This window comes from Marmota monax, unplaced genomic scaffold, assembly GCF_021218885.2.
Source record: "Marmota monax isolate L192 unplaced genomic scaffold, Marmota_monax_Labrador192_F-V1.1 WCK01_AAM20220418_F8-fsc00087, whole genome shotgun sequence".
Taxonomy (NCBI): Eukaryota; Metazoa; Chordata; class Mammalia; order Rodentia; family Sciuridae; genus Marmota; species Marmota monax.
In genome coordinates this window covers 6,228,289-6,255,497 of record NW_026693476.1, presented here as the reverse complement: position 1 = coordinate 6,255,497, position 27,209 = coordinate 6,228,289, and the positions used below count along the sequence as shown (strand labels likewise).

At 38.6% G+C, this 27,209-nt stretch overlaps 1 protein-coding gene and 1 non-coding gene across 3 annotated transcripts in view; both read left to right on the top strand.

Annotated features, from left to right (window-relative positions):
* The window catches only part of Lrig2 (leucine rich repeats and immunoglobulin like domains 2), a 174,144-nt gene that overhangs the window by 111,359 nt on the left and 35,576 nt on the right, over positions 1-27,209 (top strand). The window contains exons 1-7 of one of the 2 annotated variants that reach the window (XM_046458220.2): positions 7,493-7,946; positions 21,782-21,847; positions 24,161-24,235; positions 24,340-24,474; positions 25,417-25,560; positions 25,683-25,826; positions 26,958-27,101. In XM_046458220.2, coding sequence (XP_046314176.1) covers positions 7,711-7,946; positions 21,782-21,847; positions 24,161-24,235; positions 24,340-24,474; positions 25,417-25,560; positions 25,683-25,826; positions 26,958-27,101 — 944 coding nt within the window. In that variant the 5' untranslated portion in view covers positions 7,493-7,710. Of the gene's footprint in view, positions 1-7,492; positions 7,947-21,781; positions 21,848-24,160; positions 24,236-24,339; positions 24,475-25,416; positions 25,561-25,682; positions 25,827-26,957; positions 27,102-27,209 lie in introns of those variants that run through there. The other variant, XM_058583604.1, reaches the window with a different exon arrangement.
* LOC124102062 (small nucleolar RNA SNORA42/SNORA80 family) lies at positions 22,932-23,067 on the top strand. Its single transcript, XR_006854793.1, has one exon. It is a non-coding gene; the product is annotated as a small nucleolar RNA SNORA42/SNORA80 family (small nucleolar RNA).

Here is a 27,209-nt window from a genome sequence, read left to right as displayed (position 1 = left end):
GATGTAAGAATAGCCAAACTGGAGTTCTGGATATCAGCTGTTATGGATTTGAGTCAAATCATCTTCCTTTTGGCCTGTAGAAATTGTTTTAGTTAATCTCTCTGGAATCCAAATCGGCTGCTGTTCTCCCTGTGGAAAAACACAAACAGAACCCCGATTCCAGACAATCACTGGGTCAGGACCTTTCCATTGTCCTGTTAGAATATCCTTCCAAAGTACCTTAGGCTTATGTACATTTTTTGGACACATATGCCTTTCCGCAGCACTAAGCCCTGAGGAATCCAAATTTTAAAAGTTTAGAGTAAAAAGGGTTATTTTAAGTTTATCTTTGGGTGATATATACCTCTTTCCAATTCCCTCTTTTTGCTTTAGTAAGTACATTTTAATAGTTTGATGAGCTCTTTCAACTATGCCTTGTCCCTGTGGATTATATGGGATTCCTGTTATATGAGTAATGCCAAATGTTGAGCAAAATTGTTTAAAAGAGGTAGAAGTATAACCAGGGGCATTATCTGTTTTTAACTGTTTTGGAACACCCACAGTGGCAAAATTTTGTAAGCAATGAGCTATAACATCTTTAGTTTTTTCTCCGGCATGAAGGGAGCCCATCAAAAATCCAGAAGAAGTATCAACTGTAACATGCAAATATTTTAATTTTCCAAATTGTGGCAAGTGTGTGACGTCCATCTGCCAAATATGGTTAGGTATCAGTCCTCTAGGATTGACTCCAAGATTAACTTGTGGTAAAAAGGTCACACAATTTTGACATTGTTTTATTATTTGTCTAGCTTGTTCCTTAGTTATTTTAAAACGCTTTTGTAAAGTATTAGCATTGACATGGAACCTTTTATGAAAATGTGTAGCTTCTTCTAGTATAGAGAAAATATGTATGTCATGTGTAGTTTTATCTGCTAAATCGTTGCCCAAACTAAGGGCTCCAGGCAATCCTGTATGTGCTCTGATATGTCCTATAAAGAATGGATCTTTTCTGTCCCAGATTAGACTTTGTATAGCAGAAAACAAAGAGAAAACAGTAGAGGAAGGGGAAATCCTGCCAGCATCTTCAAGGGATACTATAGCATTAATTATATACTGACTATCAGAGAATAAATTAAATACAGAATCTTTAAACATCACAAAAGCTTGTAAAACTGCATTAAGGTCTACCTTTTGAGCTGATTGTTTGGGTACTAAAAATGTAAAAGTTTGATCAGGGGTAACTACTGCGGCTGTACTATTATTTGACCCATCAGTGAATACATTTGGAGCATTCATGATAGGGGTTTTTCTTGTCATTTTTGGAAAAACTACAGGATGCGAAGACCAAGAAGACAACAAAGGATTAGATGGTAAGTGATTATCAAATGAAACATTAGATTTACACATGATTATTGCCCAAGTATTTAACTCATTAGCTAACTCATCAATTTGATCCATAGTATATGGAGTAATAATTTTATTGGGAGAAATTCCAAACACTCCCTTTGCTGCTTTTATTCCTTTGAGTATTAATTGTCCTACAGCCTCAGGATACCTAGTAAGAATAGTGTTAGGAGAATAAGATAGATGTTTCCACAATAATGGACCTTCTTGCCAAAACACTCCTGTAGGAATATTTTTTGTTGGTATTACAATAAATAATAAAGGCAAAGTTATATCAATTCTATCCAAATGCATATTTTCCATATATGTTTCAATAATTTTTAATGCCTTTCTTGCTTCAGGCGTTAACATGCAGGGTGAATTTGGATCTGATGGCCCTTTTAGGATATCAAATAAAGGTCCCAACTCTCCTGTTGGTATGCCTAGATAAGGCCTTATCCAATTTATGTCTCCTAATAACTTTTGAAAGTCGTTAAGTGATTTGAGTTGATCTACTCGTATTTGAATTTTTGGTGGACGGACCATGGTTGAGGATAATAGAACTCCTAAATAATTAATTGGAAAATTTAATTGTACTTTATCTATTGCTATCTCTAGATTATAATTTTTTAATAAATTTGTAAGTGTGGCATAACATTCTAGCAATGTGTTTTTATCTTTGTGTGTTAACAATACATCATCCATATAGTGAAATATTTGTAGTTTAGGATTTTGATTTCTAAGTGGCTGGATTGCTTTGTTAACATAAATTTGACACATAGTTGGGCTGTTAGCCATCCCTTGAGGGAGTACTTTCCATTCATATCTCTGATCAGGACCTTCATGATTCAGTGCAGGGATAGTAAATGCAAAATGTGGACTATCCTCAGGATGAATTGGAATTGAAAAAAAAACAATCTTTAATATCTATAGCTAAAACGTACCAGGTTTTTGGCAAAGCAGACAATTGAGGAATCCCCGATTGAGCAGGTCCCATAATAACCATCTCATTATTAATAGCTCTTAAATCTTGCAATAAACTCCATTTACCAGATTTCTTTTTAATGACAAAAATGGGAGTATTGTAAGGAGATACGGAAGGTTGTATATGTCCCTCCGCTAATTGTTGTTTGACCAGGTCATGGGCTGCTTGTATCTTTTCTTTAGTCAGGGGCCACTGAGGAACCCATACTGGTCTATCTGATTTCCAAGTAATTTTTATTGCCTCAGTGACCCCTTCTGAAAACCCAGTCCATGTCTATTTATTCCCTGATCTATTTGAATTGGTGCTGCTATGCCTTGTTCTCCTAATCTTTTTTCTTTCCTGAAACCTTGTCTAGCCCTAATAGTGGGCGCATTTGGATTGATGTTATTTGTTAATGTCAAACCTAATTGATCTAGGACATCTCGTCCCCATAAATTTATAGGAAGATGATCCAATACATATGGCTGTATAGTTCCTTCACATCCTTCAGGATCCTTCCAATCTAATACCGTTGCACTTCTATGGAGATTAGTTGCCACTCCTAGGCCTCGAAGCGTTTGAGTGGCTTGTTGTAACGGCCAATGTTTTGGCCATTCTTGACGAGGTATGATGCTAAGGTCTGCACCTGTATCCAGTAGTCCATTAAATTCATGTCCTTGAATATTTAGTTTTAGCATGGGGCGAGAATCTAAATTTAAAGACAGCATAGCCCAATCTACACCTGTGGAGCCTAATCCCCTGGAACCTCTTTCTATAGTACTACTGGAAAATTTATCATGTAGGCTGCGTATTATTAATAACTGTGCTATTCTATCTCCTGGTGAAATTACTGATATACCCTTTGGAGAACTAGCTATAATTTTTATTTCACCTTCATAATCGGGATCAATTACCCCAGGACTTATCATAAGTCCTTTTAGCATAGAAGAACTGCATCCTAACAATAAGCCTACTGTTCCTTGGGGAAGAGGTCCTTTTACTCCTGTGGGAATGATTTGAACTCCCATCTCTGGAGTTAGTACTGCTCTGGCGGAGGCGCAGATGTCCAACCCTGCGCTCCCTCTGGTTCGTCTGATGAGAGATCTGATGGATAATGTGTCCTGGGCACTACCCTGATGGTGTTGCTGGGTTCCTCCATGGTGTTTTTGGGTTCTTCCAGTGTCCCGTACATTTGTGGTCATGGGCCCCGGAGCATTGGGCCCCCCTGTCCGTTTTTTGACAATGGAGCCCGATGCCTTTCTCCACGATATCGTGGGTAAACACTTGGTCCTTGTCTGTTTTTTGATAACGGAATACCCTCTATGGTGGTTTGAGAACGGCATTCATTAGCCCAATGTTTCCCTCTACGGCATCGTGGGCAAATACCCGGTATTCTATTCCTTTGATACCTAGCTTTGTTAAACCCTCCTCCTATGGGGCAACTCCTTTTAAAATGTCCTGTTTGATCACAATTATAGCATGTTTTTGGCCTGGCATCTAAAGCCTGTTGTACTGCTGCTAAGACTTGCCCTTGTTCATTAATGTCTCTACATAATTTAATATATGTGTTTAAATCTTCATGTCTCCATGGTCTGATGACCTCTCTCCAGCAACGATTTGCTTGGTCATAAGCCAGTTGTTTTATAAATGGCATTGCCTGTTCTGTATCCCCAAAAATTCTGGAAGCTGCTTGAATAAGCCTATCTACAAATTCAGCATAAGGTTCATTAGCTCTCTGTATTACCTTAGATAATTGACCTTGTAAATCTCCATGCCCCTATAAAGTTTTCCATGCCCTAACCGCATCTACAGCAATTTGTGCATATACGCCAGGATCATATTCAATTTGTTGCCGTTGACCCTCATAAGGTCCTTTTCCTAACAACATATCTAGATTTCTTTGAGGGTAACCGGCTGCTGCATTTCACCTAGCTGTCTCCCTGCAAAATTCCTCATTGGCAACCTTCCATAACAAATATTGTCCTCCATTTAGCACAGATTTACACATACTAGCCCAATCTGCTAGCATCATGTCCAAGTTGGTAATGGATTCGACCATGCTTACAGTGAATGGTGCTTGAGGACCATAGGTTGTTACAGCCTCCTTTAACTGCTTCACTGTTTTGAAATCTAAAGCACGGTGAATTCGCTGCCCTCCTGCCTGCTCAAGTACAGGGCATGCTAATCTTTGAGGTCCTGTCTCAGGATCCCATCTATCAACTACGGGGTTTGAGGGCCACTCAGCTATCTCCATAAGGGGAGCTGTTGGTTGAATTATGCCCTCTGGTGATAGAACGGTGTTAGTAGCAGCCTCCTGTTGTAGCTTTTTCCCTAATAGCTGTTTCTCCTCTAAGCTTTCTTCCTTTAAATTTTCTTCCTCTGTCTGACTAGCTTGAGAGACCTTCTCTTTTGCTTGATCTAAAATGTCTTTCTCCATGGTCTGAACCTCTAACAATTTACTTAACACTCTTTCAGTTTGTTTTTTACTAATTTCTAATCTGTTATAAAGATAACACAACCCAATAAGATAACACAAAACAAAACCGAAACAGAATGAAACAAAAACGGAACAAAAAATCGTTGTATCAATTTTCCTATTTTCTTGATATGTGCATTTGTGGTCTATTTCTATCTCTTCCTCAGGGGCGAACAACTTCAAACCTTGAGCCAACCCTTTTTCCCAATCTGCCTGAGAAAATTCTAGGGATAGGCAGCTTTAAACAAACACAAAACAAATCAAAACAAGAACACATTGTTTTTTAAAATGGTCACCCATTCTCTCGCCTTCCCTTAGGGGCAAGCAATTTCACTTACCCCGAAGCTTCAGACGTTCCCCATAGGGGCCGCCAAATGCCGCAGTCTGGCTGGGCACAAATCATGAGCCACTGAAGCAGGAACAAACTTTATTTTTGAACTGCAGGAAAACACTTCACACAGCTCCCGGGGAATCCTCCCGAACGCCGCACGGCTGGTCCAGGAACCCCCAGCCGGAAATATCTCTCCCGGAAATCCTTCCTCCTGCACTTCCCCAACCAATGGGAACTCTTGGGGAATCCCCGGAAATCCCCACGAGAACTCCAAAATAGTGCGAGAACTCGGCAGAGGCCGATAGTAATGCCTCCCCTGTCAATCAATACTGTTGGCAAAATGCCAGGGGCCATACAGACTCCGCCGTGGCTCTCATCACATAACATCTTTGTTTGTATGTGGTGCTGAGGATCGAACCCGGGCCACACGCATGCCAGGCGAGCACGCTACCGCTTGAGCCACATCCCCAGCCCCCCACCTCTATTTTTTGAAAAATTATTTGTTTATATATTTGGTACGGGATATTGAATCGGGGCAATCTACCACTGAGCTAATCCTTAGCCCCTTTTACTTTCTGTTTTGAGACAGGATCTTGCTTAATTGCTGAGATTTGCCTCAAATTTGGAATATTGCCTCAGGTTCCCGAGACAGTGGGATTACAGGTGTGCACCCCCGCAGATGGCTTTATTTTTTGAGACAGGGTCTTGCTAATTTCCCAGGCTGGTCTCTGTTGCAGTCTGGCTGGGCACAAAATAACCGAGCCACCAGGAGGCACTTGTAGGTTCAAACAGGAACTCCTTTATTGCCCAAACTCCCTTGAATGCCACCCACGCAGCCCTTCCAGGAACACCACACACCAAACTGGAACTCCCTCCACAGGAACTTCACCAACCAACGGGAACTCCCCAGGAATCCCAGCAAGAACTCCAATAGGACAGCAGGGGTCTATATACAATTGAATACACAGCCTGTTTCAATCCAGCATCATCCAGTCACAGCAATTATAGACAGCTTAACTTAATTATCATCTTAATGGCTCACCTCTCAACCATTACTTCTGGCAAAATGCCAGGGGCCATTCCGACTGGCTGTGGCTCTCAGCAGGTCTCTAACTCTCCCTCTTTTTTGCCTCAGCACCCAGAATAGCTGGGGTAACAGGCATGCGTTTACCTGCTGGGCGCCTCCTCAGGTTTTTAATTTACAAGTCAGAAAACCCATGGCATTACCAACTCTGCCTGTGGCTTTGGGTAACTTCTTAACCACTCTGAGCTTGTTTCCTTATAGGCAGTAACTCAATGTCACAGTCATTGAGGGACCAATCAAGGCAACAGGTGAAAATGCTCTTTGGAAAGTATTTATTATTAAAATTTTATTCATAACTTTGGAGAGTAGGCATAAGATAGTGAGATAGCATCTGCTTCGGGATAAATAAAAATATTTCCTCACAGCCTTCATTTTGTTGACTGATAAATACTCTCTGTCTACCTGTCCTATTTGTTTTTCTGAAGGTGTATATGGAGACCACCACCCTCTGAAATCGAAGAAGAATATTTTCTTTAGGTACATGCGGGTGCTTGGAGTTCAGCATTTATTGAACCCCAAGCTACAACAGAAGCTGGAAAAGCCCAGACGAATAAACAGGGGCCCCCGTCTTCAGGAAACTCTAGACCCTCCGCAGACAGCGATTGCCTCCACTAGCAGGACAGCACGCGCAGCAGACGAACAGCAGGGGGCAGTAGAGGCCCAGCTCGGTCCCGTGGAGGACCTGGCTGAAGCTAGGATGGAGGCTCTCGCGTTCATTCGCATCTGCTGCTTGGAAGGCGGCCTTTCTGTCATTCCCTTCTTGGGGTCTAGGGAAGAAGAAAAACAAAAACAACCAAAAAAAAAAAAAAATCACCGGGCGCGGTACTGCAGGCCTGTAATCCCAGCGACTCGGGGGACAGGAGGATCTCAAATTATCGAGGACAGTCTCAGCAATTTAGGGAGACCCTGTCTCAAAATAAAAATAAAATAAAAAGGGCTGAGGATGTATTTCAGCGGCAAAGTAGTGACAGGGTTCAATACCCAGTCCCCAAAAAAGAAAAGAAGGAGGAGAAGAAGAAAGATCCTTTCATACTACTACGGCAGACAAATCCGCAGTGAGGACTTTGGACTCGGCCGTGGCTTTGCCCCACGGTTTCTCTTAAAGAGCCACTGCGCCCTCCAGCGGATGAACGGCAGCGGAACCGCTGAGGGGCACTGCAGTCTGGGGCACCTTAACATCCTTCTCCTGAAGGAGCGGGGCGGTCCCCGGTCTCGCCCCCGACGCAACTTCATCCTTGTGCACAGATTGGCTGGGCCCTGTGCGTGAAGACGTTGCGTCGCGGGGCGGGGCGGGCAAGCGGTGTCCGTAGGGCCTCAGCAGCCTGTCTTCAGCCGCTGCCCCTGCTGTCCCTCCGCTTGTGTCTGTCGCCTGCTTTTAGAGGATACAGGCGACAGCCGGGGCTTTCAGGTGGTCGCGCAGCGGCCAAAAGCCTACGCGGAGCCGCCTTGTGAGCCAGGCGGGTTTTCTCGGCCGGGTCCGGGTCGAGGGGAAAATGGCGCCGGCGCCCCTAGGCGTCCGGGAGGAGCAGCTCCCGGGGTGTCGGTCCGGACCCCTTTCCCGGCTTCTCTTCCTCGCCCAGGCAGTCCTCCTGCTGCCCGTCTCCTGGGCAGGCCTCTGCCCCGCACCCTGCTCCTGCCGCATTCCTTTGCTGGACTGCAGTCGCAGAAAGCTGCCCGCGTCGAGCTGGAGGGCGCTGTCGGGCCCGCTGCCCCCCGACATCGCCACCCTGTGAGTAGAGTGGCCAAGCCGAGGGACCGAGAGAAGGCGAGCTCCCCTCCGCCGCGGACTGGAGGGCGTGGTCGCCTACCTGAGTTGTGAAAGAAACTGCTATTCTGTGGTTGTGAACTTGGTTTTGGGTGGTGGGAGTCTAAAAGCGCTGGTGTTGAGGGTTTGGGGAGACTTGAATGAAGACTGAGGTCGAGATTCTCGGGGCTAGGGAGTCTGTGATTTCCTGGCAAGGGAGGAGGTGGGCTGGGGTGTTTAATGTTAAGTACTCGAGGGTTCTGGGCACTACCAGGGACACAGAATGGCTGGGGAGTGGGCTGAGCGCGGATCCCTCGTGGGCTGCATCATTTGTTGTGTACCTCAGCTTGAGTGGTCTGCCGCAGGCACGTGATTTTATACAGGTTCACCTGAGATAAATGAATTCTCTTCTGTCCCTAGTTCTCATATATTGTTTCCTTTCGTGTTGCAGTTTTGATACTTGACAGGGTTGAAAACTTCATCATGTATCAGGAGATCCAGGATTAACCCAGAATATCTTCATAAGTAGCATTCTTGAGCTGATTTAGGATTCACTATAAAGAAGGGAAAGAGTATATTTTTTCCCCAAAATAATGTGATGCTTTGTTTTCATTGCTTTTACTTGTGGTGTACAACTCAGAAATGAGGCTTCTTTGTTTACATATGAGAAACAAGTACAATGGTTGAATGAATAATTCTGGAGTCTCCACTGCTGCATTTTAATTCTGACAGGCCTATATTACACAGTGGCGCTTAGAAAGGTGCATTAGCCTTGAGTCAGCATAGTGGCATTGGGAACAAAAGTTAGGTATTAAATAACTGTAATTATGAGGTTTCTTAACCACCAACATACAGTTATTTCCGTGTCACATACTGAGCAACACAATTATTAATTGACAGACTTATAATAGTTACTTAAAAAGAAAAAAAATTCATTAAAAAAATTTTGGCATGCAATTAAAATATGGGGGCTTTTGGATTTTCATTGGAAATAGAATACAAATAGAAGGTCTGTTGCAGAGGTTAAGAAGTATTTATATATTTACAAGTTGATTAGCATAGATAGGAAAGAAACTTAATTCATTTATTGAGAAAATGTATCCAGTGTAAACAGAATTGCAATATAATAGTATGGTTTCTTTCCTTTTTTTTTTTTTTTTTTTTTTAAATATCAGTGATTGAGCCCAGAAGTGCTTAACCACTTCCTCAGAACCTTTATTTTTTATTTTGAGACAGGGTCTCTCTAAGTTGCTTAGGGGCTTGCTAAATTGCCTAGGCTGGCTTTGAACTTTTGATCCTCCTGCCGCAGCCTCCCTAGCCACTGGGATTACAGGCATGCACCACCACACCATCAATATGATTTCTTTTGTTTTATTATAGTAACACCTGTAGTTAATTCTGGTTGTATTGATTTAAATTAAGGCACTCATGTGTATGGTAGTCTGATTTAAACCAAGTACAGCATCTTTGTTATGTAGCAAGTACTTTTTTCTAAGAAATTCTTGGAACAGCTACCTGATTATGACAGAATAAATCTAGCGTAAGTTTAAAAACAACATACCTTCTTGTAGTTGTAATTGAATAAATGTGGCTTACTTTCTAAGTTTCTACACTGGTAGTTAAACAATAATTAAAAATAATTTTATGTAAGATTATTTTATGTCAGAGTTTTATTTTTGTTTAATCAAGACAAATTGCCTAAAGCCAAAGTGGCATTCAGAAATTTTAAATGTCCTATAATGAAATTGACATTTTCAGTTGAAGTGAAATGCTTTGGAGAGCAATTCTGTTACAGAAATATAATTGGATGGAAGTCTTACATTAGCTAAAGCACTCTTAGAATATTAAAAGACATGATTGTGCTATTTTATTTTATTTTTTTTTAGACTGGTGATTGAACCCAAGGGTACTTTACCACTGAGCTACATCCCCAACCCTTTTTCTTTCTTTCTTTTTTAATGTTGAGACAGGGTCTTGCTAAGTTGCTTAGGGCCATGCTAAGTTGCTGAGGCTGATCTTGAACTTGCTACCCTCCTGTCGCATCCTCCTGAGTTGCTGGGATTACAGGCCTACAGCAACACACCTGGCTGTCTGATTGTGTCATTTAATTAATTAATTAATTAATTTTCCCAGTTGTATATGGACAAAGTACCTTTATTTACTTTTATGTGGTGCTGAGGATTGAACCCAGTGCCTCACACATGCTAGGCAAGTGCTCCTCCACTGAGGCACAATCCCAGTCCCTTATTGTGTTATTTTAAATTGAGAAATGAAACATTCTTTAGCAATTGCCATTAGCTTTAAAATAACCAAATACACTTAGGTTTCTTCATGCAAATTAGAATTTTAAGACATATGCAATGGGCTGTGGATATAGCTCAGTGGTAGAGCACTTCCCTAGCATACGCAAGGCTCTGAGTTTCATCTCTAGCACTCTAAAATAAATAAATAATTCATGCGATGTTCTAAATATATTAGTGATCAAACGCAAATGCCTGGAATGGTTGTGTTTGTTAATTCTGCTTTTTGTTTTTATGATTTGAGATGCTGAAGTTCTAATCCAAGGCCTTGTGTGTACTAGGCAAAGTGTTCTACCATGGAGTTTACACCTGGATTCAATATTGTTTTTTTAAAAACCTATATCAATACTATCTTGTTTTTCTGTATGAGAAACTGTGAAATATTATTTCGTTATTCATAACTTGACTGGATTCTCTAGGTGGTTGTAGAGCTCTGTAGCACATTGTTCTGATTGCACATATGAACACGCAAACATTGTAGGACCAATAGTCAACTTCTTGTTTTGCCAAATAATTCTATTGAATTAGCTTTTTTTGTTGTTGTTGTTGTTACTGGGGATTGAACCCAGGGACACTTAACCACTGAGCCACATCCCCAGCCCCCCCTTTTTTTTTTTTTTAATATTTCTTTAGTTGTAGATAAACACAATGACTTTATTTTATTTATTTTTATGTGGTGCTGAGGATTGAACCCAGTGCCTCACACGTGCTAGGCGAGCACTCTACCACTGAGCCACAACCCCAGCCCCCCCATAGCCCTTTTTGTATTTATTTAGAGACAGGGTTTCACCGGGTTGCTTAGGGCCTTGCTAAGTTTCGGAGGCTGTTTTTTTGGTTTTTGTTTTTTTTTTTAATTTTTATTGTTGGTTTCGGAGGCTGGTTTTTAACTCAATCCTCCTGCCTCAGCCTCCCCAGCCACTGGGACTACAGGTATGCTGGGATTACAGGTGTGTGCTACCAGGTCTGGCCAAATTTGGCCTTTTGAAAATTTGTAATTTTGTCTTAACTGTTTTTATTTCACTATAGACTGCTGAAAACTTCATCATAAATTAGTGTTTGGGAACCACTGCAATACTAAATCAATCTTATTGAATTATTTATGTATTTAGTTACCTATAGTTTTTAAATCACTTCTGCTCTTATTATAATGACTGCTTAAAAGTTATTTGCATTTGTTCCTTTAGTTGTGAACAGGTTAGTTCTTTAGCATACATAGGACATTAACTTCCATTGAAGAACTCTGGGTAAGTCTTTTATGTGTGTATATATGTGAGAGAGAGTAAGAGATACTGAGGATTGGACCCAGGGGTGCTCTGCCTCTGAGATACATACATCCTGAAGCTTTTTATTTTACTTTTGAGATAAGTTCTTGCTAAGTTGCCCATAATGGCTTTGAATTTTGATCCTCCTGCCTCAGCTTCTGAGTAGCTGGGATTATAGATGTTTGCCACTGTGCCGAGCTCATCCCTAGGTCTTTTAATTTTTTTTTTTTTTTTTTTTTTGAGACAGGGTCTCACTGAGTTATCAAGGTTGGTCTACCACTTACGGTCCTCCTACCTCAGGCTCTTGAATAGCTAGGATTATAGGTGGCACCACTGCACCTAACTATATATTTTACTTTTTAAAGATCTTCTAGCCTAATGAAAAACTGGCATTTAACCAATGGAGAAAAGATCACATCATATTCAGACCTTTTAAAAAGTGCTTTGAGTACATTCTTATGTCATATTTTTTATGCCAAAGTAAATGACACAACTCATTTATTCTGTATTTTTCCAGTCATGAAAGATGTTGGGATGCTCAGTTGATGCAAATAAAAGCAATTTAAATTATTACAACCCATCCAAATGATTAATTTCATGTGTGAGACCAAACCAGAAGAATGCAGTAGTTAGTGTTAGGTTTTATCTTGTAAACCATTTTTTTTTTTTAAAGGGCGCATTGTGTTCTTTACGTCTGCTTTTATTGCTCTTCCCCAGCCTTTCCAAAAAAATGAGACTGTAATTATTTGTAACAATTGCCAGAATAACTAGTGGTGAGTTTAAATTTAAACTGAGCAATAATAGTGAACTGTGGTGAATCTAGATTTATAACTAAATGCTTCTTAATTTGGGGTGTCTCTTACACATTTTGGTTTTATTTATCTGCTTCAAATTTATTATGATGATTTGCTTATATAATAAAAATTTTGGCAGGATGCAGCAGAAAGAGCATACCATAAATGTTGCTTGCTTGAGGAGATATTGGACGTGGTGCCAGGTTAGACTATGGGTATTAAGGAGTGATGGATTACTTTAATAATGAGAAACCCAGCTGATGCTTGGCTTTGTAACTATACCTTCTCCATCAGCGTTGTAAATGATAAGATGATTTGTTTTAATATCCATCCACTTGTAAAAATCTGTATAACTTAATTATAAAATAGTGATACAAAGGTGTGATACTCAGAAAGTGCTCACTAATGATAATGGCTTTCCATTTTCATTTCCATGTCATAGCTTTCTGTCTATTTTTGTGTAAAAGCAACTATATTAGTTCCACTTTTTTTTTTCTTTTCCTTTTTGGTATGGAGATTGAACTCGGGGAGCACTCAACCATTGAGCCACATTCCCCAGCCCTATTTTGTATTTTATTTAGAGACAGGGTCTCATTGAGTTGCTTAGTGCCTCAGCAATAGAGAGGCTGTCTTTAAACTCTAGATTCTCCTGCCTCAGCCTCAAGAGCCACTGGGATTATAGGCCTGCACCACTGCACCTGGCATTCTGCTATTTTTGAACTGTTATTCTAAATGGGAAGGGAAGACAGATACTAAAAACATGGATTGGGGTAATATGCTATGGCTCACTATAGATTTAGTTCTATTAACTTGAAATTTGAGGGCCAGACATTGGGTTTGAAAGTGGAATTTACTACTTCATAAATCAGTCTGAAAACTTTCTGGATTGTTTGTATTTTCTACTTTTTTCTGAGATATATATTACAGATAGGAAAATAAGAGATCATGTAGTTATTGAGTTTTTCTTTGTGATAATTTGGTTAATTTATGGCATCATTCTGAAAGCGTTCTGTAGGAAGATTTCTTTTTCCTTTTAATTGTAAGACTGTGATTGAACCCAGGGACTGATGCATGCTAGACAAGCACTCTGCCACTGAGCCACATCCCTACCCCATAGGAAGAATTCTAATCTTAGAAAAGTAACAATTAAAATTTGCCCAGTTCAATGGTGTATTCATGTCTGCCTGTAATCCCAGGGACTGGGGAGGCTGATAACAGGAAAATTGAAAATTTGATGCCAGCCTCAGCAACTTAGCCAGCCTCTCAGCAACTTGGCAAGATGCTGTCTCTAAAATAAAAAAAAAATTATAAAGGGCTGGTATGTAGCTCAGTGGTAGAGTGTTCCTGGGTTTAATCTCTAGTACCACCACCAACAAAAATATCCTATTTTGCTGGCACATTCTGAGAAGGTAGATTAAAAAAAAATAAAACATGGCCCTTTATTCAGTGTTTATAATACAATACTTTCTTTAAAGTTTTTTAGATTTTTAAATTTTTGGTACTGGGGATTGAACCCAGGGCCTTGTGCATGCAAGCACTTAAAGTTTGTTTTTAAATAAAGTAATACTGGAGCTGGGGCTGTAGCTCAGTGGCAGAGCACTTGCCTAGCATGCATGTTGGCACTGGGTTCAATCCTCAGTACCACATAAAAATAAACAAAGGCATTGTGTCCGTCTACAACTACAAAAAATTAAAAATAAAGTAATACTGTCCAGCCAGGCATGGTGCTGCATACCTGTAATCCCAGCTACTGGGAAGGTTGAGGCAGGAGGATCATGTGTTAGAGCCCAGCCTAGGCAATTTAGGGAGACTCTGACTCAAAAAATAGAAGGAATGGCTAGGTGCACAGTGGTACATGCCTGTAATCCCAGTGGCTTGGGAGGCTGAGGCAGGAAGATTGCAAATTCATAGGCAGCCTCAGCAATTTAACAAGACCCTGTGGTTAAGTTCTTTAAAAAAAAAAAACAAAACACATGAGCACTTTGTATAAATATTTTTTTTTTTTAAACTGGCTGCAGAGATTTGTACATGGAATTTTTGTAAGTAATTTAACTGATCTTCTAGCCTTATTCTGTATGCTAGGCATTTTTACTATAACGTGTCTTGGTATAGATCTGTGTAATTTTGTACATTTGGTGTCCTTTAGGCCTCTTGTATTTGGTTTTCCAATTCATTCTTCATGCTTGGGAAATTTTCTGATATTATTTCATTGAAGAGATTAAGCATTCTTTTGGTTTGAATCTCTGAACCTTCCTCTAACCCAATAAATCTTAAATTTGGTCTTTTGATGGTATTCCATAATTCTTGAAAGTTCTGTTCCTGGTTTCTTACCATCTTCACTGTGAGGTCAACTTTATTTTCAAGATTGTATATTTTGTCTTCATTTTCTGAGGTTCTGTCTTCCAAGTGATCTAGTCTGTTGGTGATGGTATCTATTGAGTTTTTTTAATTGGCTTATTGTTTCTTTGATTTCGAGGATTTCTGTTTTGTTTTTTTTTCCCCAGAATCTCTATCTCTTCCTTGAAGTAATCCCTTGCAACCTGTATTTGCTCTCTTATCTCTTTGTTGGTGTGATTCATTTTTGCCTGTATCTGCTCACTTAGGTCATTCTTTAATTCCCAAATCATTTTAGTTATATATATTCTATACTCCTTCTCTGACATTTCACTTACTGCGCTATCTATGGATTCTATTGTTGTTGTATCTTGGTTTGTTTGGGGCATTTTCCTCCCTTGTGTTTTCATGATGTCTATGTGTCTTCCTCTCTCCTAGTATAGATCTGAGGTATTACAGCTCTTGCCTTATTATCTTATAAAGTGCCTACAGGTAATACCTCACTTTTAAGGGAGAGATCGATATTATAGCACTCAATGTACCCAACGTGCAGCCATATATCAGTCAACTTCTATTTTTACATTTACAGTTTTGCCACTATAAACAGAAATGATGGGTTTGGTTATCTTCAACTATATGATCAGTAGATTTTCAGCTATATGATCAATGGTTTACAGTTTCTGATGGTGGAAGCAGGGACTTGGGAGTTGGCTGAGATGTTTATGAGATAGGATTTAAGAATATGCAGGTGTTAGATTAGAAGACTAGTAAGGGGGTAATCATAGGAAGTTGGCTGTTAGTAGGAGAAATAAGAAATAGGCAATCCTACGCAAGACTCCCCTATGCAAGACTCCCTGTTACCTCAGCAACAGGATAACTGTTAGCACCCCTAGTAGAGAAAGCTCTGGTGCAGCCAGACCACAGGGACCTTGGTGACGTCTTACCAGGACCTTATTGTTGTCTCTCTCTCTCTCTCTCTTTTTTTTTTAGTTGTAAAATGGACACCGTACCTTTACCTTGTTTGTTTATTTTTATGTGGTGCTGAGGATCTAACGCGGTACCTCTTACATGCGAGGCAAGCGTTCCACTGCTGAACCACAACCCCAGCCCTGTTGTCTCTTGATAGAAGCAGCCATATCCCAGTTTTGTGGCAGTGGCAGTTTCAAGCCTGAATGTTTCCTGGTGTTGGGCTGTGGAGCCATGCTTTGGTGACTAAGGAACCCCAGTGCGGGGTGGCTCTACCTTAACTGATCTTGATAAGTATAGGTTTCCTTTATGGTTTTGCCAGTACTATAAATTCTTGGTAGACATCTTTTCATAATTATGTGGGTATATATGTAGATTCTTAGTAAGTGGTATCACTGGGTAATTCTGAATCATTAAATCTTGTGGTACAGGCATATACTTGAGTAAGTTGCCCAAATCTTTGGTGGGCTTATTATTGGCATCTTTATGATGAATCCAGAGTCAATACTTGGATTAGGACTTTAATAAGTTAATATAGGAGAATAGATGAAATTAATTAAGGTTTTACCTTGGCAAGTAGATTTTACCTACATTTCCAATAGATGAATACTCAGAAAAAAAGATGTTGCTGGGTCATGTGACCTGTGTACTAAGCCTTCCATTTATAATCTCTTAACTTTTAGAGAAATCTGATAAAGTTGGTATTAATGTTCTTATTTTTTAAATATATTTATTTATTTTTATGTGGTGTTGGGGATTGAACCCAGGACCTCACCTGTGCTAGGCATGTGCTCTACGGCTGAGCCACAATCCCAGCCCTTGATATTCTTATTTTTCTGTGTAAAAGAAGTTCAGAGATGCTGAAGTTCAGGACTTGCTGAAGGTCCCAGAACTAGGTGTGCAAAGACTGTTCTTAAATGATTATGTAGAGACCCTGGAGACATAGTTCAGTGGTAGAGCGCTTGCCTAATATGTGTGATGTCCTGAGTTCAATCCTTAGTACCTTAGAAAAGAAAGTTTGTGTAGAATTTCTTTTCTTTTTTTTTTTTTCTTTTGGCACTAGGGGTTGAATTCAGGGGCATTTGGCCACTGAGCTGCATCCCCAGCCCTATTTTGTATTTTATTTAGAGACGGGGTCTCTTTGAGTTGCTTAGCACTTCACCATTGCTGAGGCTGGCTTTGAACTCGAGATCCTCCTGCCTCAGCCTCCCGAGCTGCTGGGATTATAGGTGTGTGCCACTGCACCTGGCTAGAATTTCTTATTTTGTTGTTGATGTGTTGGTGAATTCCCCCCGTGAAACAGTATTTTTAATCATTTAATGATTTTTAATAGTTAACCCAAGGGCAGATAATGGAAAAATTAAAACGTGTCCCTTTAATTAAAAAAAAAAATTCTCAAATATTCTAACGTCTATCTTCATTTTTTTGGATTTATATAAACGTATTATAATGGGCTGGAGGTATAGCTCAGTTGGTAGAGTGCTTGCTTTGCAAACACAAGGCCCAGGGTTCAATCTCCAGTAACAACACACACACACAGAGTATTGTAAAATGTATTGCAAATAATACAAATGAAAGATAGGATGTTTAATTCGGAATAGTGTTATGCCTCATGCACTCTTCAAATCTTATTTATCCTGAAGATATTTACCCAGTGTCTCCAGTTATCTCTAGTTGAACCACATAGTGAAAATGCTTCTAGGAAACTCTCACTCAGATCTCATTTACTTCTAATTCAGACATTGCTCACAGGCATTGGGGTTTCCTAGCCTGACGATTAGAAGCAACAAATTAAAAACAAAGATAAAGAGCCACTATACAGAAAGGCTGACAGTTTCAAGAAGTGACAGCTTTTAGTGGAAAGTTGTTATATTAAAAATGGTAAAGGGAAAGCAAACCTATAAAAGCAGGCAAAATTTTAAGAATTATTAGAATTTCTTGTGTTTAGTTCATCATACCCCATGAATATTTGGATCATCCGTTTTATAAATCACAGCATGGTAGTTGATTATGTAGTAAACCTGAGAATTAGTAGTAGTTTTCTTTTTTTTGTGTGTGTGTGTGTGTCCTCATTGAATTCAGGGATTTTTTTTTTTTTTTTTAATATCAATGAGCCATATCTTTAGCCCTTTTTATTTTTTTATACTACGTTAAGGACGCCTCTGGCTCCACATGGTATTAAGAACTTTAATAATTCATCATTTATTGCAGCTGCATCCTTATAGATTAACGTGAGTGGGAGCTAAGTTTATAACACTGAGACACATATCCATAAATTGTCAGATTAGTGATGTTAGAAAATAAAGTTTATTGACTTAATTCTTACATTTTTTGGATATTTCAAGGAGAAATAGTGAAAGTTATTTGTTTCAGGATTCTCACTTTAAAAACAATAGCTGGACATAGTGGTGTATGCCTGTAATTCCAGTGATTTGGGAGACTGAGGCAGGATTGCAAGTTCCAGGCCAGCCTCAGCAATTTGGTGAGGTTCTAAACAACTTAGTGAGACCCTGTCTCAAAATAGAAATAGAAAGGACTGTGAATGTGGCTCAGTGATAAAGTGCCCCTGGGTTTAATCCCTAGTACCAAAACCAAACCAAAACAAAACCTAACAAAAAACAATAAAAGACAAACTGTCATTAGCATATGCAAACTAAATGGAATTAATGCTTACACTTAGAGAAGAATGCCAGGAATCTCCAATCAAAAAGAAATATACAAATTCTGATCTATGAGTTTTATATCTGATATTTATAGTCTGATATTTGAAGTCTTCAAATTTCAGTTTCTTCACCCTTTTTGAAGTGCTTATTTTAAAAGATAGAAGCTGAGCATGGTGGCCCAAGCCTGTGCCCCTTGCCAAGATGGGAGGATCCCTTGAACCCTTAAACTCATGTCAAGACCAACCTAGGCAAAATGTGGAAACCCAGTCTCAAAAAAGAGGTGATGGGCTGGGTGCAATGGCACACACCTCTAATCCCAGCAACTTGGGAAACTGAGGCAGGAGTTTCCTTCCACCTCAGGTTTGAGGCCAGCCTCAGCAATTTAGTGAGACCCTATCTCAAAATAAAAAATAAAAAGGACTGACTGGGGACTTAGCTCTGTGGTAAAGTACCCCTGGTATTTAAAAAAAGGAAATAGGAAAGACATTTATGGGAATAAGATTATGTCTGCTATGCATTACTGAAGTTAAGAAATAATCTTACAGACTTCTTTCATCTTAGTATACTTTTTGTGATGTTTTGGTGTATTGACAATATGATATATATAAATTTATTTTAGTGCCTTAAAGTACTAGTTATGTGGATTAAAAAAACAATGCTTTTATACTCCTGTTAGCACATGTCATATGATTAAATTCCAGAGTGAAATTTAGATATAAAAGTTAATCATTTCCAGTGAAGGGAAATAATGAAATTGATGTTGAATTTGTCTAGTTTTGGGATGATCCTATCTGTGAGAACTATAAATGTTGTTTTCAGAAAGAGAAAAAGACTGTAATATTGACAGTTTTTGTGGCATTCACAGGGCATAGCATATGGTCCAATAAATATTTATTGTAAGAATACCTGGGGCTGGGGATGTAGCTCAGTGGTAGAGTGCTTGCCTGGCATGCATGAGGCCCTGGATTTGATCCTAATAAACACCAGCAAAAGAAAAAGAATACTTGATGATTAAATAAAGTCAAATAATTCTAGTTAGATATCTGCTATTTTGATAACTTAAGCAACTATACTGGTATATACCGATTGATACAATTATGTTGGAAGTTCACTTTTAGTGTGTTTTTGTTTTAGTTTTAGTTTTTGGTACTGGTGATGAAACTCGGGGCCTTGTACTTGCTAGGTGAGCCCTGTATCTCCGGCCCTAATATTGTTAAATATCATTCAAGGAAGATTTGTTTCAGAAGAGTGCTGACATATGAGACTATTTCAGAGCATAAAACAACATTATACTGTAGAGAGGCTTGAAAGTATTTTAGGTATCCTCTGGGTTTGGTTGAAAAGCTCATCATTTCTTCAAAGACACAGATTAAACTACTCTGTCCCAAATAGATAACTGGACAGTTTTCACTAATAGTACAAAGTTATTTATATCATATAAATTGGGCTTAATTTTTTATTGCTTTATGTTTTCTTTAAAAATGATTGCCTGGTAAATGATTCTGTCACTGATGAGTGACATTCATGGGAGAATTCTTGGGGGAAAGTATGATCAAAAGTTGTGCTGCCAGGAAGATTGAGATTTTTTAAGGCACTATGGAAATGCATTGTTGTGATTAAAATGAAAGCCCAAATTCTTAAGGGGAAAAGCTGCTAAATACAAGCAGTCATGATATGTAGAATCTAGTAAACACCATGCTAATTAATAACATCCAGATGTTATTATTTCTTCATTTGTTGTACCAGCCAATTTGGGGCAGAATATGGAATATTTACAACAGTTGAATTTCTGCTACAGTTGAAATGCCACAAAACAACAAAACTTTTCACTTGTATGGAATTGTTTGTTGTTTAGTAGCAAGTGTGTGTTGGATAAAGTATCCAAATATAAGATTTATTTATTTTTTGGTGCTGGGAGTTGAACCCAGAGCCTTGAATGTGCTAGTAAACACTTGCTACATCACTGAGCTATACCTGCAATCCTGAATATGACACTTTTATGTGGCATGAATTCATATGTGTGTGTGTGTGTGTGTGTGTATCTTGTGTTTCCTATCACACCACTGTATTCATTAGTATCTTTGAGTTGCTACTTCATGACAGATATCTTGGAGTAAAAGAACTGTTTAGAACTGTTGTGAAAAAGTGATGGTTTAACATAGCCTTAGTTATGTCATGGTGTAAATTAATCTCTTGAATGAAAGTACCTAGATTTTCCAGATGCTCAGGCATGAATTTAGCTCAGAATAAATTGTTCTGCTGTGTTAGAGACATCGTTCAAACCTGCATGCATCTGCCAACTGCATGTGGTTGTCACAGTGAGACAAATTGATCTGTCATTTTCTCTAGTGTGTCCCTGTTGCTTGCCATATTGTAACCTATAGGACATCTCTTGGGCAGCTTGTGTGCCCTGATTCCACTTCAACAGTCTTGTAAAGATGCCAGGGAACATCAAGTTGAATTTTTAAAAGCCAATTTAAATATTTAAACGTACAACTAACTTCAGTAAAATTTCTCCCATATCTAACAAACTGCTTGCTGGAGGTGAGATGGACTTTTGAATTTATGGTTCCCTACGTATTTGTTGTGACCTTATATTGACAAGTTATTGATCTCTCTGTGCCTCCTTTCTGTATTAGGAAAGTGAGGATTGTCAAAGTAATTGTTTTGTAAAGGAGCTGTTGTATGAATTTAGATAATTTTATATGTGTATATGTGTGCATATACATATATATTTAAATAAAGTGCATAGAAGACTGCCTGACACTTAATAAACATTAGCTGCCACTGTCATTATCCTACCATAATTTGAGTAATAATTGGGTAATTATTCTGAAGCTAGAGAGCTCTTTGTAGGAAGATTGCATCTCTCTGAAGGATGTGGTTAACTCCAATTTTAATATAGGAGCTCACCATATTGCCTTGTGAAATCTACCTTTCAATTTATTTACAGCTAATATTATATAACCACTGCAAGGGGATGAAGAAACTCACTAAGTAAAAGAAGCAAGGGACCAATAATGCGTAAATCCTGCCATTTGTAAAAATTTCTTGGTACATGTATAAAATATCTGAAAGGCTGAACAAGAAACAGTGTGCAGTATTTTTCATTTGTTATTGGGAAGGGGAATTGGTTGGATGGAAATAAGGGTGGGAGACTTTATTGTATTCTCTTTTATACTCCTTGGTTACTGAACCATGTAAATGTATTTCCTAATTACCAAAAGAAGAAAACAAAATTAAAAAGTAATATAGCTGTTTTGAAATTTAGATGAATTCTTATGGATAAACATTTCTTTTTGCCTGTATTCAAATTTAAGAGGACTTTTAAATTTTTTGGTTACATTTTTTTTTTCTTTCTGTTTGTGGTGCTGGGGATCAAACCTAGTATCTCCTGTATGCTAGGCAGGCTCTCTACCACTGAGTTATATTCCCAGTGCTCATTGGTTTTTTTAAGTCTACTTTCCAAAAAACTAAGAGTGATATTTTGTCGTCTTTCAGGGATTTGAGCCATAATCGGTTATCTGACTGGAACATCAGCTTGGAATCGCAAACTTTACAGGAAGTGTAAGTTTTGTTTTTTTTTTTAATTTAATGTTAAATTCTTTGAGGGGATATAATAAAATTTGAATTTAGGATATCTAATCCAGTGATACTTCCAAAAAATTGAATGAAAAAAAAATTTTTAATTAAAAGAAATTGTTAGAAAACCTAAACTGTTGTATTTGACTTTGTTATTATCACACTCTCTGGGCATTGAGTTGGTGATTTCGAGTTGCAAATTGTATAGAAATATTATTCTACTTCCCTGGGGTCCAAAGCAAGATTTTTCTCCTCTTCAGTGTAAATTTTATCTTTTTTCTTTTTGGCTAAGAGTTTAGCCAGTGAAACTGTGAAGTTTTCTTTTTTTTTCTTTTTTGTGTTTATTTTTTAGTTGTAGTTGGACACAATACCTTTATTTTACTTATTTATTTTTATATGGTGCTAAGGATTGACCCTAGGGCCCTGCGTATGCTATGTGAGTGGTCTACCGCTAAGCCACAACCCCAGCCCCTGCTATGTGAAGTTTTATAATATCTCAATATATCATGTGAGATGGAAGCAGCAGGTAGAGGATTTGGGGTATTATTTGAGAATATAGTGGTTGATATCATTTGATTTTCCTTTTTTTTTTTTTTTTGTGGTGCTGGGAATTGAACCAAGGGCTTTGTGCATGCTAGGCTAGTGCTCTACCACTGAGCTATACCCTAGCCCTTAATTTCCTTCTTAACTGATGTTTTTCCTTTGATGAAATGTATCATTTTGGGCATTTTTTAAAAAAATATGAGTACTGGTTATTGCATTTTGATGTTCCCAGGGGTCAACTATTGAGGTATGTAGGCCTGTTCACCCCTGTGCTAAATACTATGTTATATACTAAGCTAAATACCCTCAGACACCCTTAGTTTTGTTTCTTTTTTGTTTTTTGGTACCAGGGATTAAACCCAGGGGTGCTTAACTGTGTCACATCCCCAGCCCTTTTTATGTTTTATTTTGAGACAAGGTCTCACTAAGTTGCTTAGGACCTTGCTAAATTGATGAGGCTGGTTTTGAACTCATGACCCTCCTGCCTCAGCCTTGAGTCACTGGGATTATAGGTGTGCACCTCCACACGTGGCCTTAGCTTTGTTTTTTTGTCTTTAAATTCTTCATACTCTAGTGTCCCATGCCAGAGCAAACTGTGACCCTGAATCATTGCCTGGCCTCTGTGTCTATAGGCTGCTGGCACTGAAGCAGATTGCATTGTGGGGGAAAATGTTTCCTCATAGACAGGGCTAACTTCTTTATGCTCTGTTTTTTTTTTTTTTTTTTTTCCCCCCCCTTGGTTCTAGGGTTTGAACTAGGGTCAATCAACCACTGAGCCACATCCCGGCCCTATTTTGTATTATATTATATTTAGAGCTAGGGTCTCACTGAGTTGTTTAGCGCCTTGCCATTGCTGAGGCTGGCTTTGAACTCGTGGTCCTCCTGTCTCAGCCTCCCGAGCTGCTGGGATTACAAGCTTGTGCCACTTCGCTCGGCCATGAATTGTTTTTCCTGCATTGTTTTCTCCCTTGTCCCAAATATGCTGTTTCTAATTTGTTGTGATATTGAGTAAAGATTTGACAAGTTTGTTAGCTGAAAATATGCATTGAGGAAAGCCAGGAATCACTTTATTGGGAAGTGCATGAGCTTTATGCATGGACTTTATAACTTCATTTGGTTTCTTGTTTACTTCTGATTTCTTTTCTATATTCTATATTGTTGAGGTTGTTCAATGATTGAAAACCAGGTTAATGAAATCTGATTGTATTAAATTTGTTCCTAAAACATTTGAGACAATCAGTTGAAAGAGCTGCTGGGAATGATGTTACATGTCATGTCGTGTAAAATTAGTCATAGGTTCCATCATTGGTTGGACAAATTAATTTCATCTGTGGTCCTAAGCAATACTCCTTAACTTGAATAGCCTTAAATTTTGACTGTCATAAATGCAAAGAACTTTGCTGGTACTGAAAATGTTTAATGTGCAAAAAATTTTTCCCAGCCTTTCTTACATTGGTACCAATACTAAATCAACACTATGAAAAAAGTCCCTGCCCCTGCCATGTTGGGTATTGAATCCAGGGTCTAGCACATACTGTGCAAGTGGTCTACTTTTGAGCTATATCCCTAGCCCTGAAAAAAGCATTTCTTATTAAAATCTTTAATTTCTCAACAAATAGATTTTATCTTAGTCTAACTCATTATAAGTTATAGGCTTTTTCAAATTTGGTGTCTTTACTAATTTGTATTAGTAAAGAATTCAAGAGATTGCATTTCCCTTGTTAAACTTTGAAATCTCTCTTTCCCCTTGCTTAGGAAAATGAATTACAATGAGCTAACAGAAATCCCATATTTTGGAGAACCAACATCTAATATCACTCTACTTTCATTGTAAGTAATTAAAATTTTAAATCTTTTACTTAAATTATGAATAGTACATAGCTTTTTGGGGGTGGATCATTGGCAGTAACTTCAATGTAATTTTTGTTTTGTAGAGTTCATAATTTAATCCCAGAAATAAATGCAGAGGCTCTCCAGTTTTACCCTGCTCTTGAGAGTTTAGACCTCAGCTCCAATATAATATCAGAAATCAAGGCATCTTCATTTCCTCGAATGCAACTTAAATACCTGTAAGTAAAATAGAGTTTAAATCAGATTTGTGGTAGATTGCATTTAAGAAAAATTTTTATTTTTTAGTTGTAGTTGGACACAATACCTTTTTTAAATTTATTTATTTTTATGTGGTGCTGAGGATTGAACCCAGGGCCTTGTACATGAGCGCTCTACTGCTGAGCCACAACCCCAGTCCCTTAGATTGCATTTTAACTGTTTATTGGTATCTATCTTCCTTAAATGTCTGTTATTCATTGTAATTTTCTATTTTAATTTTGTGACAGGGTCTCACTAAGGGGCTGAGGCTATCCTTTGAACTTGTAGTCTTCCTGCCTCAGACTCTGGAGTCACTAGGATTACAGGGACGTGCTACTGGCTTATTATTTTGGTATATGTGAAACAAAGCTCACGTTGGGTGTTTGGGGTTGTTGGTGTTGTCACCCCCCCCACCCGCACCCCAGACGAAGAGACACTGTGGTCAGAAAATATTGGTAGGCATCCAGGGTAATTTTTGAGATATATACTTCTTGAATTTTTTTTTTTGAAGTCAATAGTTTTGTAAAAGGTAAATAGAAAGTAGTTTGTTTAACAGCTTACCCTATATAATGATGATTGTATCTATATCATTGATTTCATTTACAAAGCATATTCACACACACTACTTCATGCCAACCTAAATGAAGTAGGAGTGATGTGTATGTGTGTGTTTGTGTGTATGTATGTATTGCTGGTGTTGTAACCCAGGGTCTTGCACATGCTAGGCAGGTGCTCTGCCACTGAACTACACCCCAACCCTGTCATAATAATTTTGTAGATAAAGAATAAAGCATTTAATTGATTTGTAAAGTTTGTATATAATTAAATGATACAGCTGGACTCAATCGTAGTCTTTGGTCAGCTTTCCAGTGGTAGAATTTTTATTTAATTTTTTTCTTTTGCTGTTGTCTTGCTCATTTTAGGAATTTGAGTAATAATAGGATAACTACTTTGGAGGCTGGTTGCTTTGATAATTTATCCAGTTCCTTATTAGTGGTAAAGTTGAACCGGAACCGACTTAGTATGATTCCACCTAAGATCTTCAAGCTACCTCACCTTCAATTCCTGTGAGTAACTAAGTGGATCGGTTGTCAGAAGATAATTTTTCCTTAGTGTTTTTTCTTTTTTGACTATTGTTAGAGCAATTCAGCAAACCAATTTTCTAACTGTAAAACTTTTTTTATTTAAGGGAACTTAAAAGAAACAGGATTAAAATTGTGGAAGGTCTTACATTCCAAGGGCTTGACTCCTTAAGATCTTTGAAAATGCAGCGGAATGGAATTAGCAAACTTAAGGATGGAGCATTTTTTGGTTTGAATAATATGGAAGAATTGTAAGTACTGAGAATTAGTAGAGAGGATTTTAAGGAAAGGAGTCTTTCTGGGACTTTTTTGTACCAAATGGTTAAGATAGTTGTTTTGGGCTGGGGACGTGACTCAATGGTCAAGGGCCCCTGAGTTCAATCCTCAGTACCAATAAATAAATAAATAGATAGATAGATAAATAAATAAATAAATAAATTTGCTTTAATTATACAGTAATTAGTAATTTCTCAAATTAGTAATTTCTCAGTTCTTTGATGAAATAAGTATACTTAAAGCTCTGTATGTCTGTGTGTTGGGGATTGAACCCAGGGTCTCACACATGCTAAATACACACTCAATCACTGAGCTGCACCCTCAGCTTTCACACAAAGCTTTTTATTGGGAGGTGGGCAGGGATTGAACTTGGGGGCACTCAACCACTTAGCCACATCCCCAGCCCTATTTTGTATTTTATTTAGAGATACGGTCTTACTGAGTTGCTTAGCCGAGGCTGGCTTTGAACTCGCAAATCTCCTGCCTCAGCCTCCTGAGTGCACCGCTGTGCCCAGCCACACAAAGCTTTTAAGTTTTGTAGGCTTACTGGCATTTTTGTCATCATTCTTACAAACTTCTTATGTAAAAAGTTTGTATTCCCAAATTCTTTGAGGAAAATTATCGGAATTCATCTGTGAAAGCACGATCAAGGCTTGCCCTAGGAGAAAATGCCCGTTTATGAGGCAGCTCTGCAAATTTTAGAGCAGGGGGTGGTCTGACTGTTGAAACAGTTTAATGGTTTTGGCAGCTGGCATGGGGTGCTTTCTGATTGGTGGGTAAGGATCATGTGAGTCAGCAGGACTCACCATTGGACGGCTCTTCTTGGGGGATGGGGAGGTTAGTCTTTGGAGCCCAGGGACTCCCAACAATCTGGAATACAAGTATTATACCACTTAGCTTGTTGGTTTTGTAGATTTGATATTTTAGACAATCTTAATACGTTCTAGCACTGAATCTTAAGATAATATTTATTGAATAGGATTTATTGTATCACTTGGGTTGAGCAAAGGTATATGTTTTTCTGAGAAAGACTTACTGAAGATTTAAAACTATACTTCTATTGACATGCTTTGTTTTGAAATATTCTCTTTTCTCTAATTCTGCAGAGAACTAGAACACAATAATCTTACACGAGTGAACAAGGGGTGGTTGTATGGCTTACGAATGTTACAGCAGCTGTATGTGAGCCAGAACGCTATTGAAAGAATCAGCCCTGATGCATGGGAGTTCTGCCAAAGACTATCTGAACTGTAAGTGTTGGATGGTATTTTTTTTGGAGGCTGTGAGACTAGAATAGTTGGAATAAATCATTTCCATGGCCAGTAATGAGATCTAACAAACATTCTTTGTTGAAAACT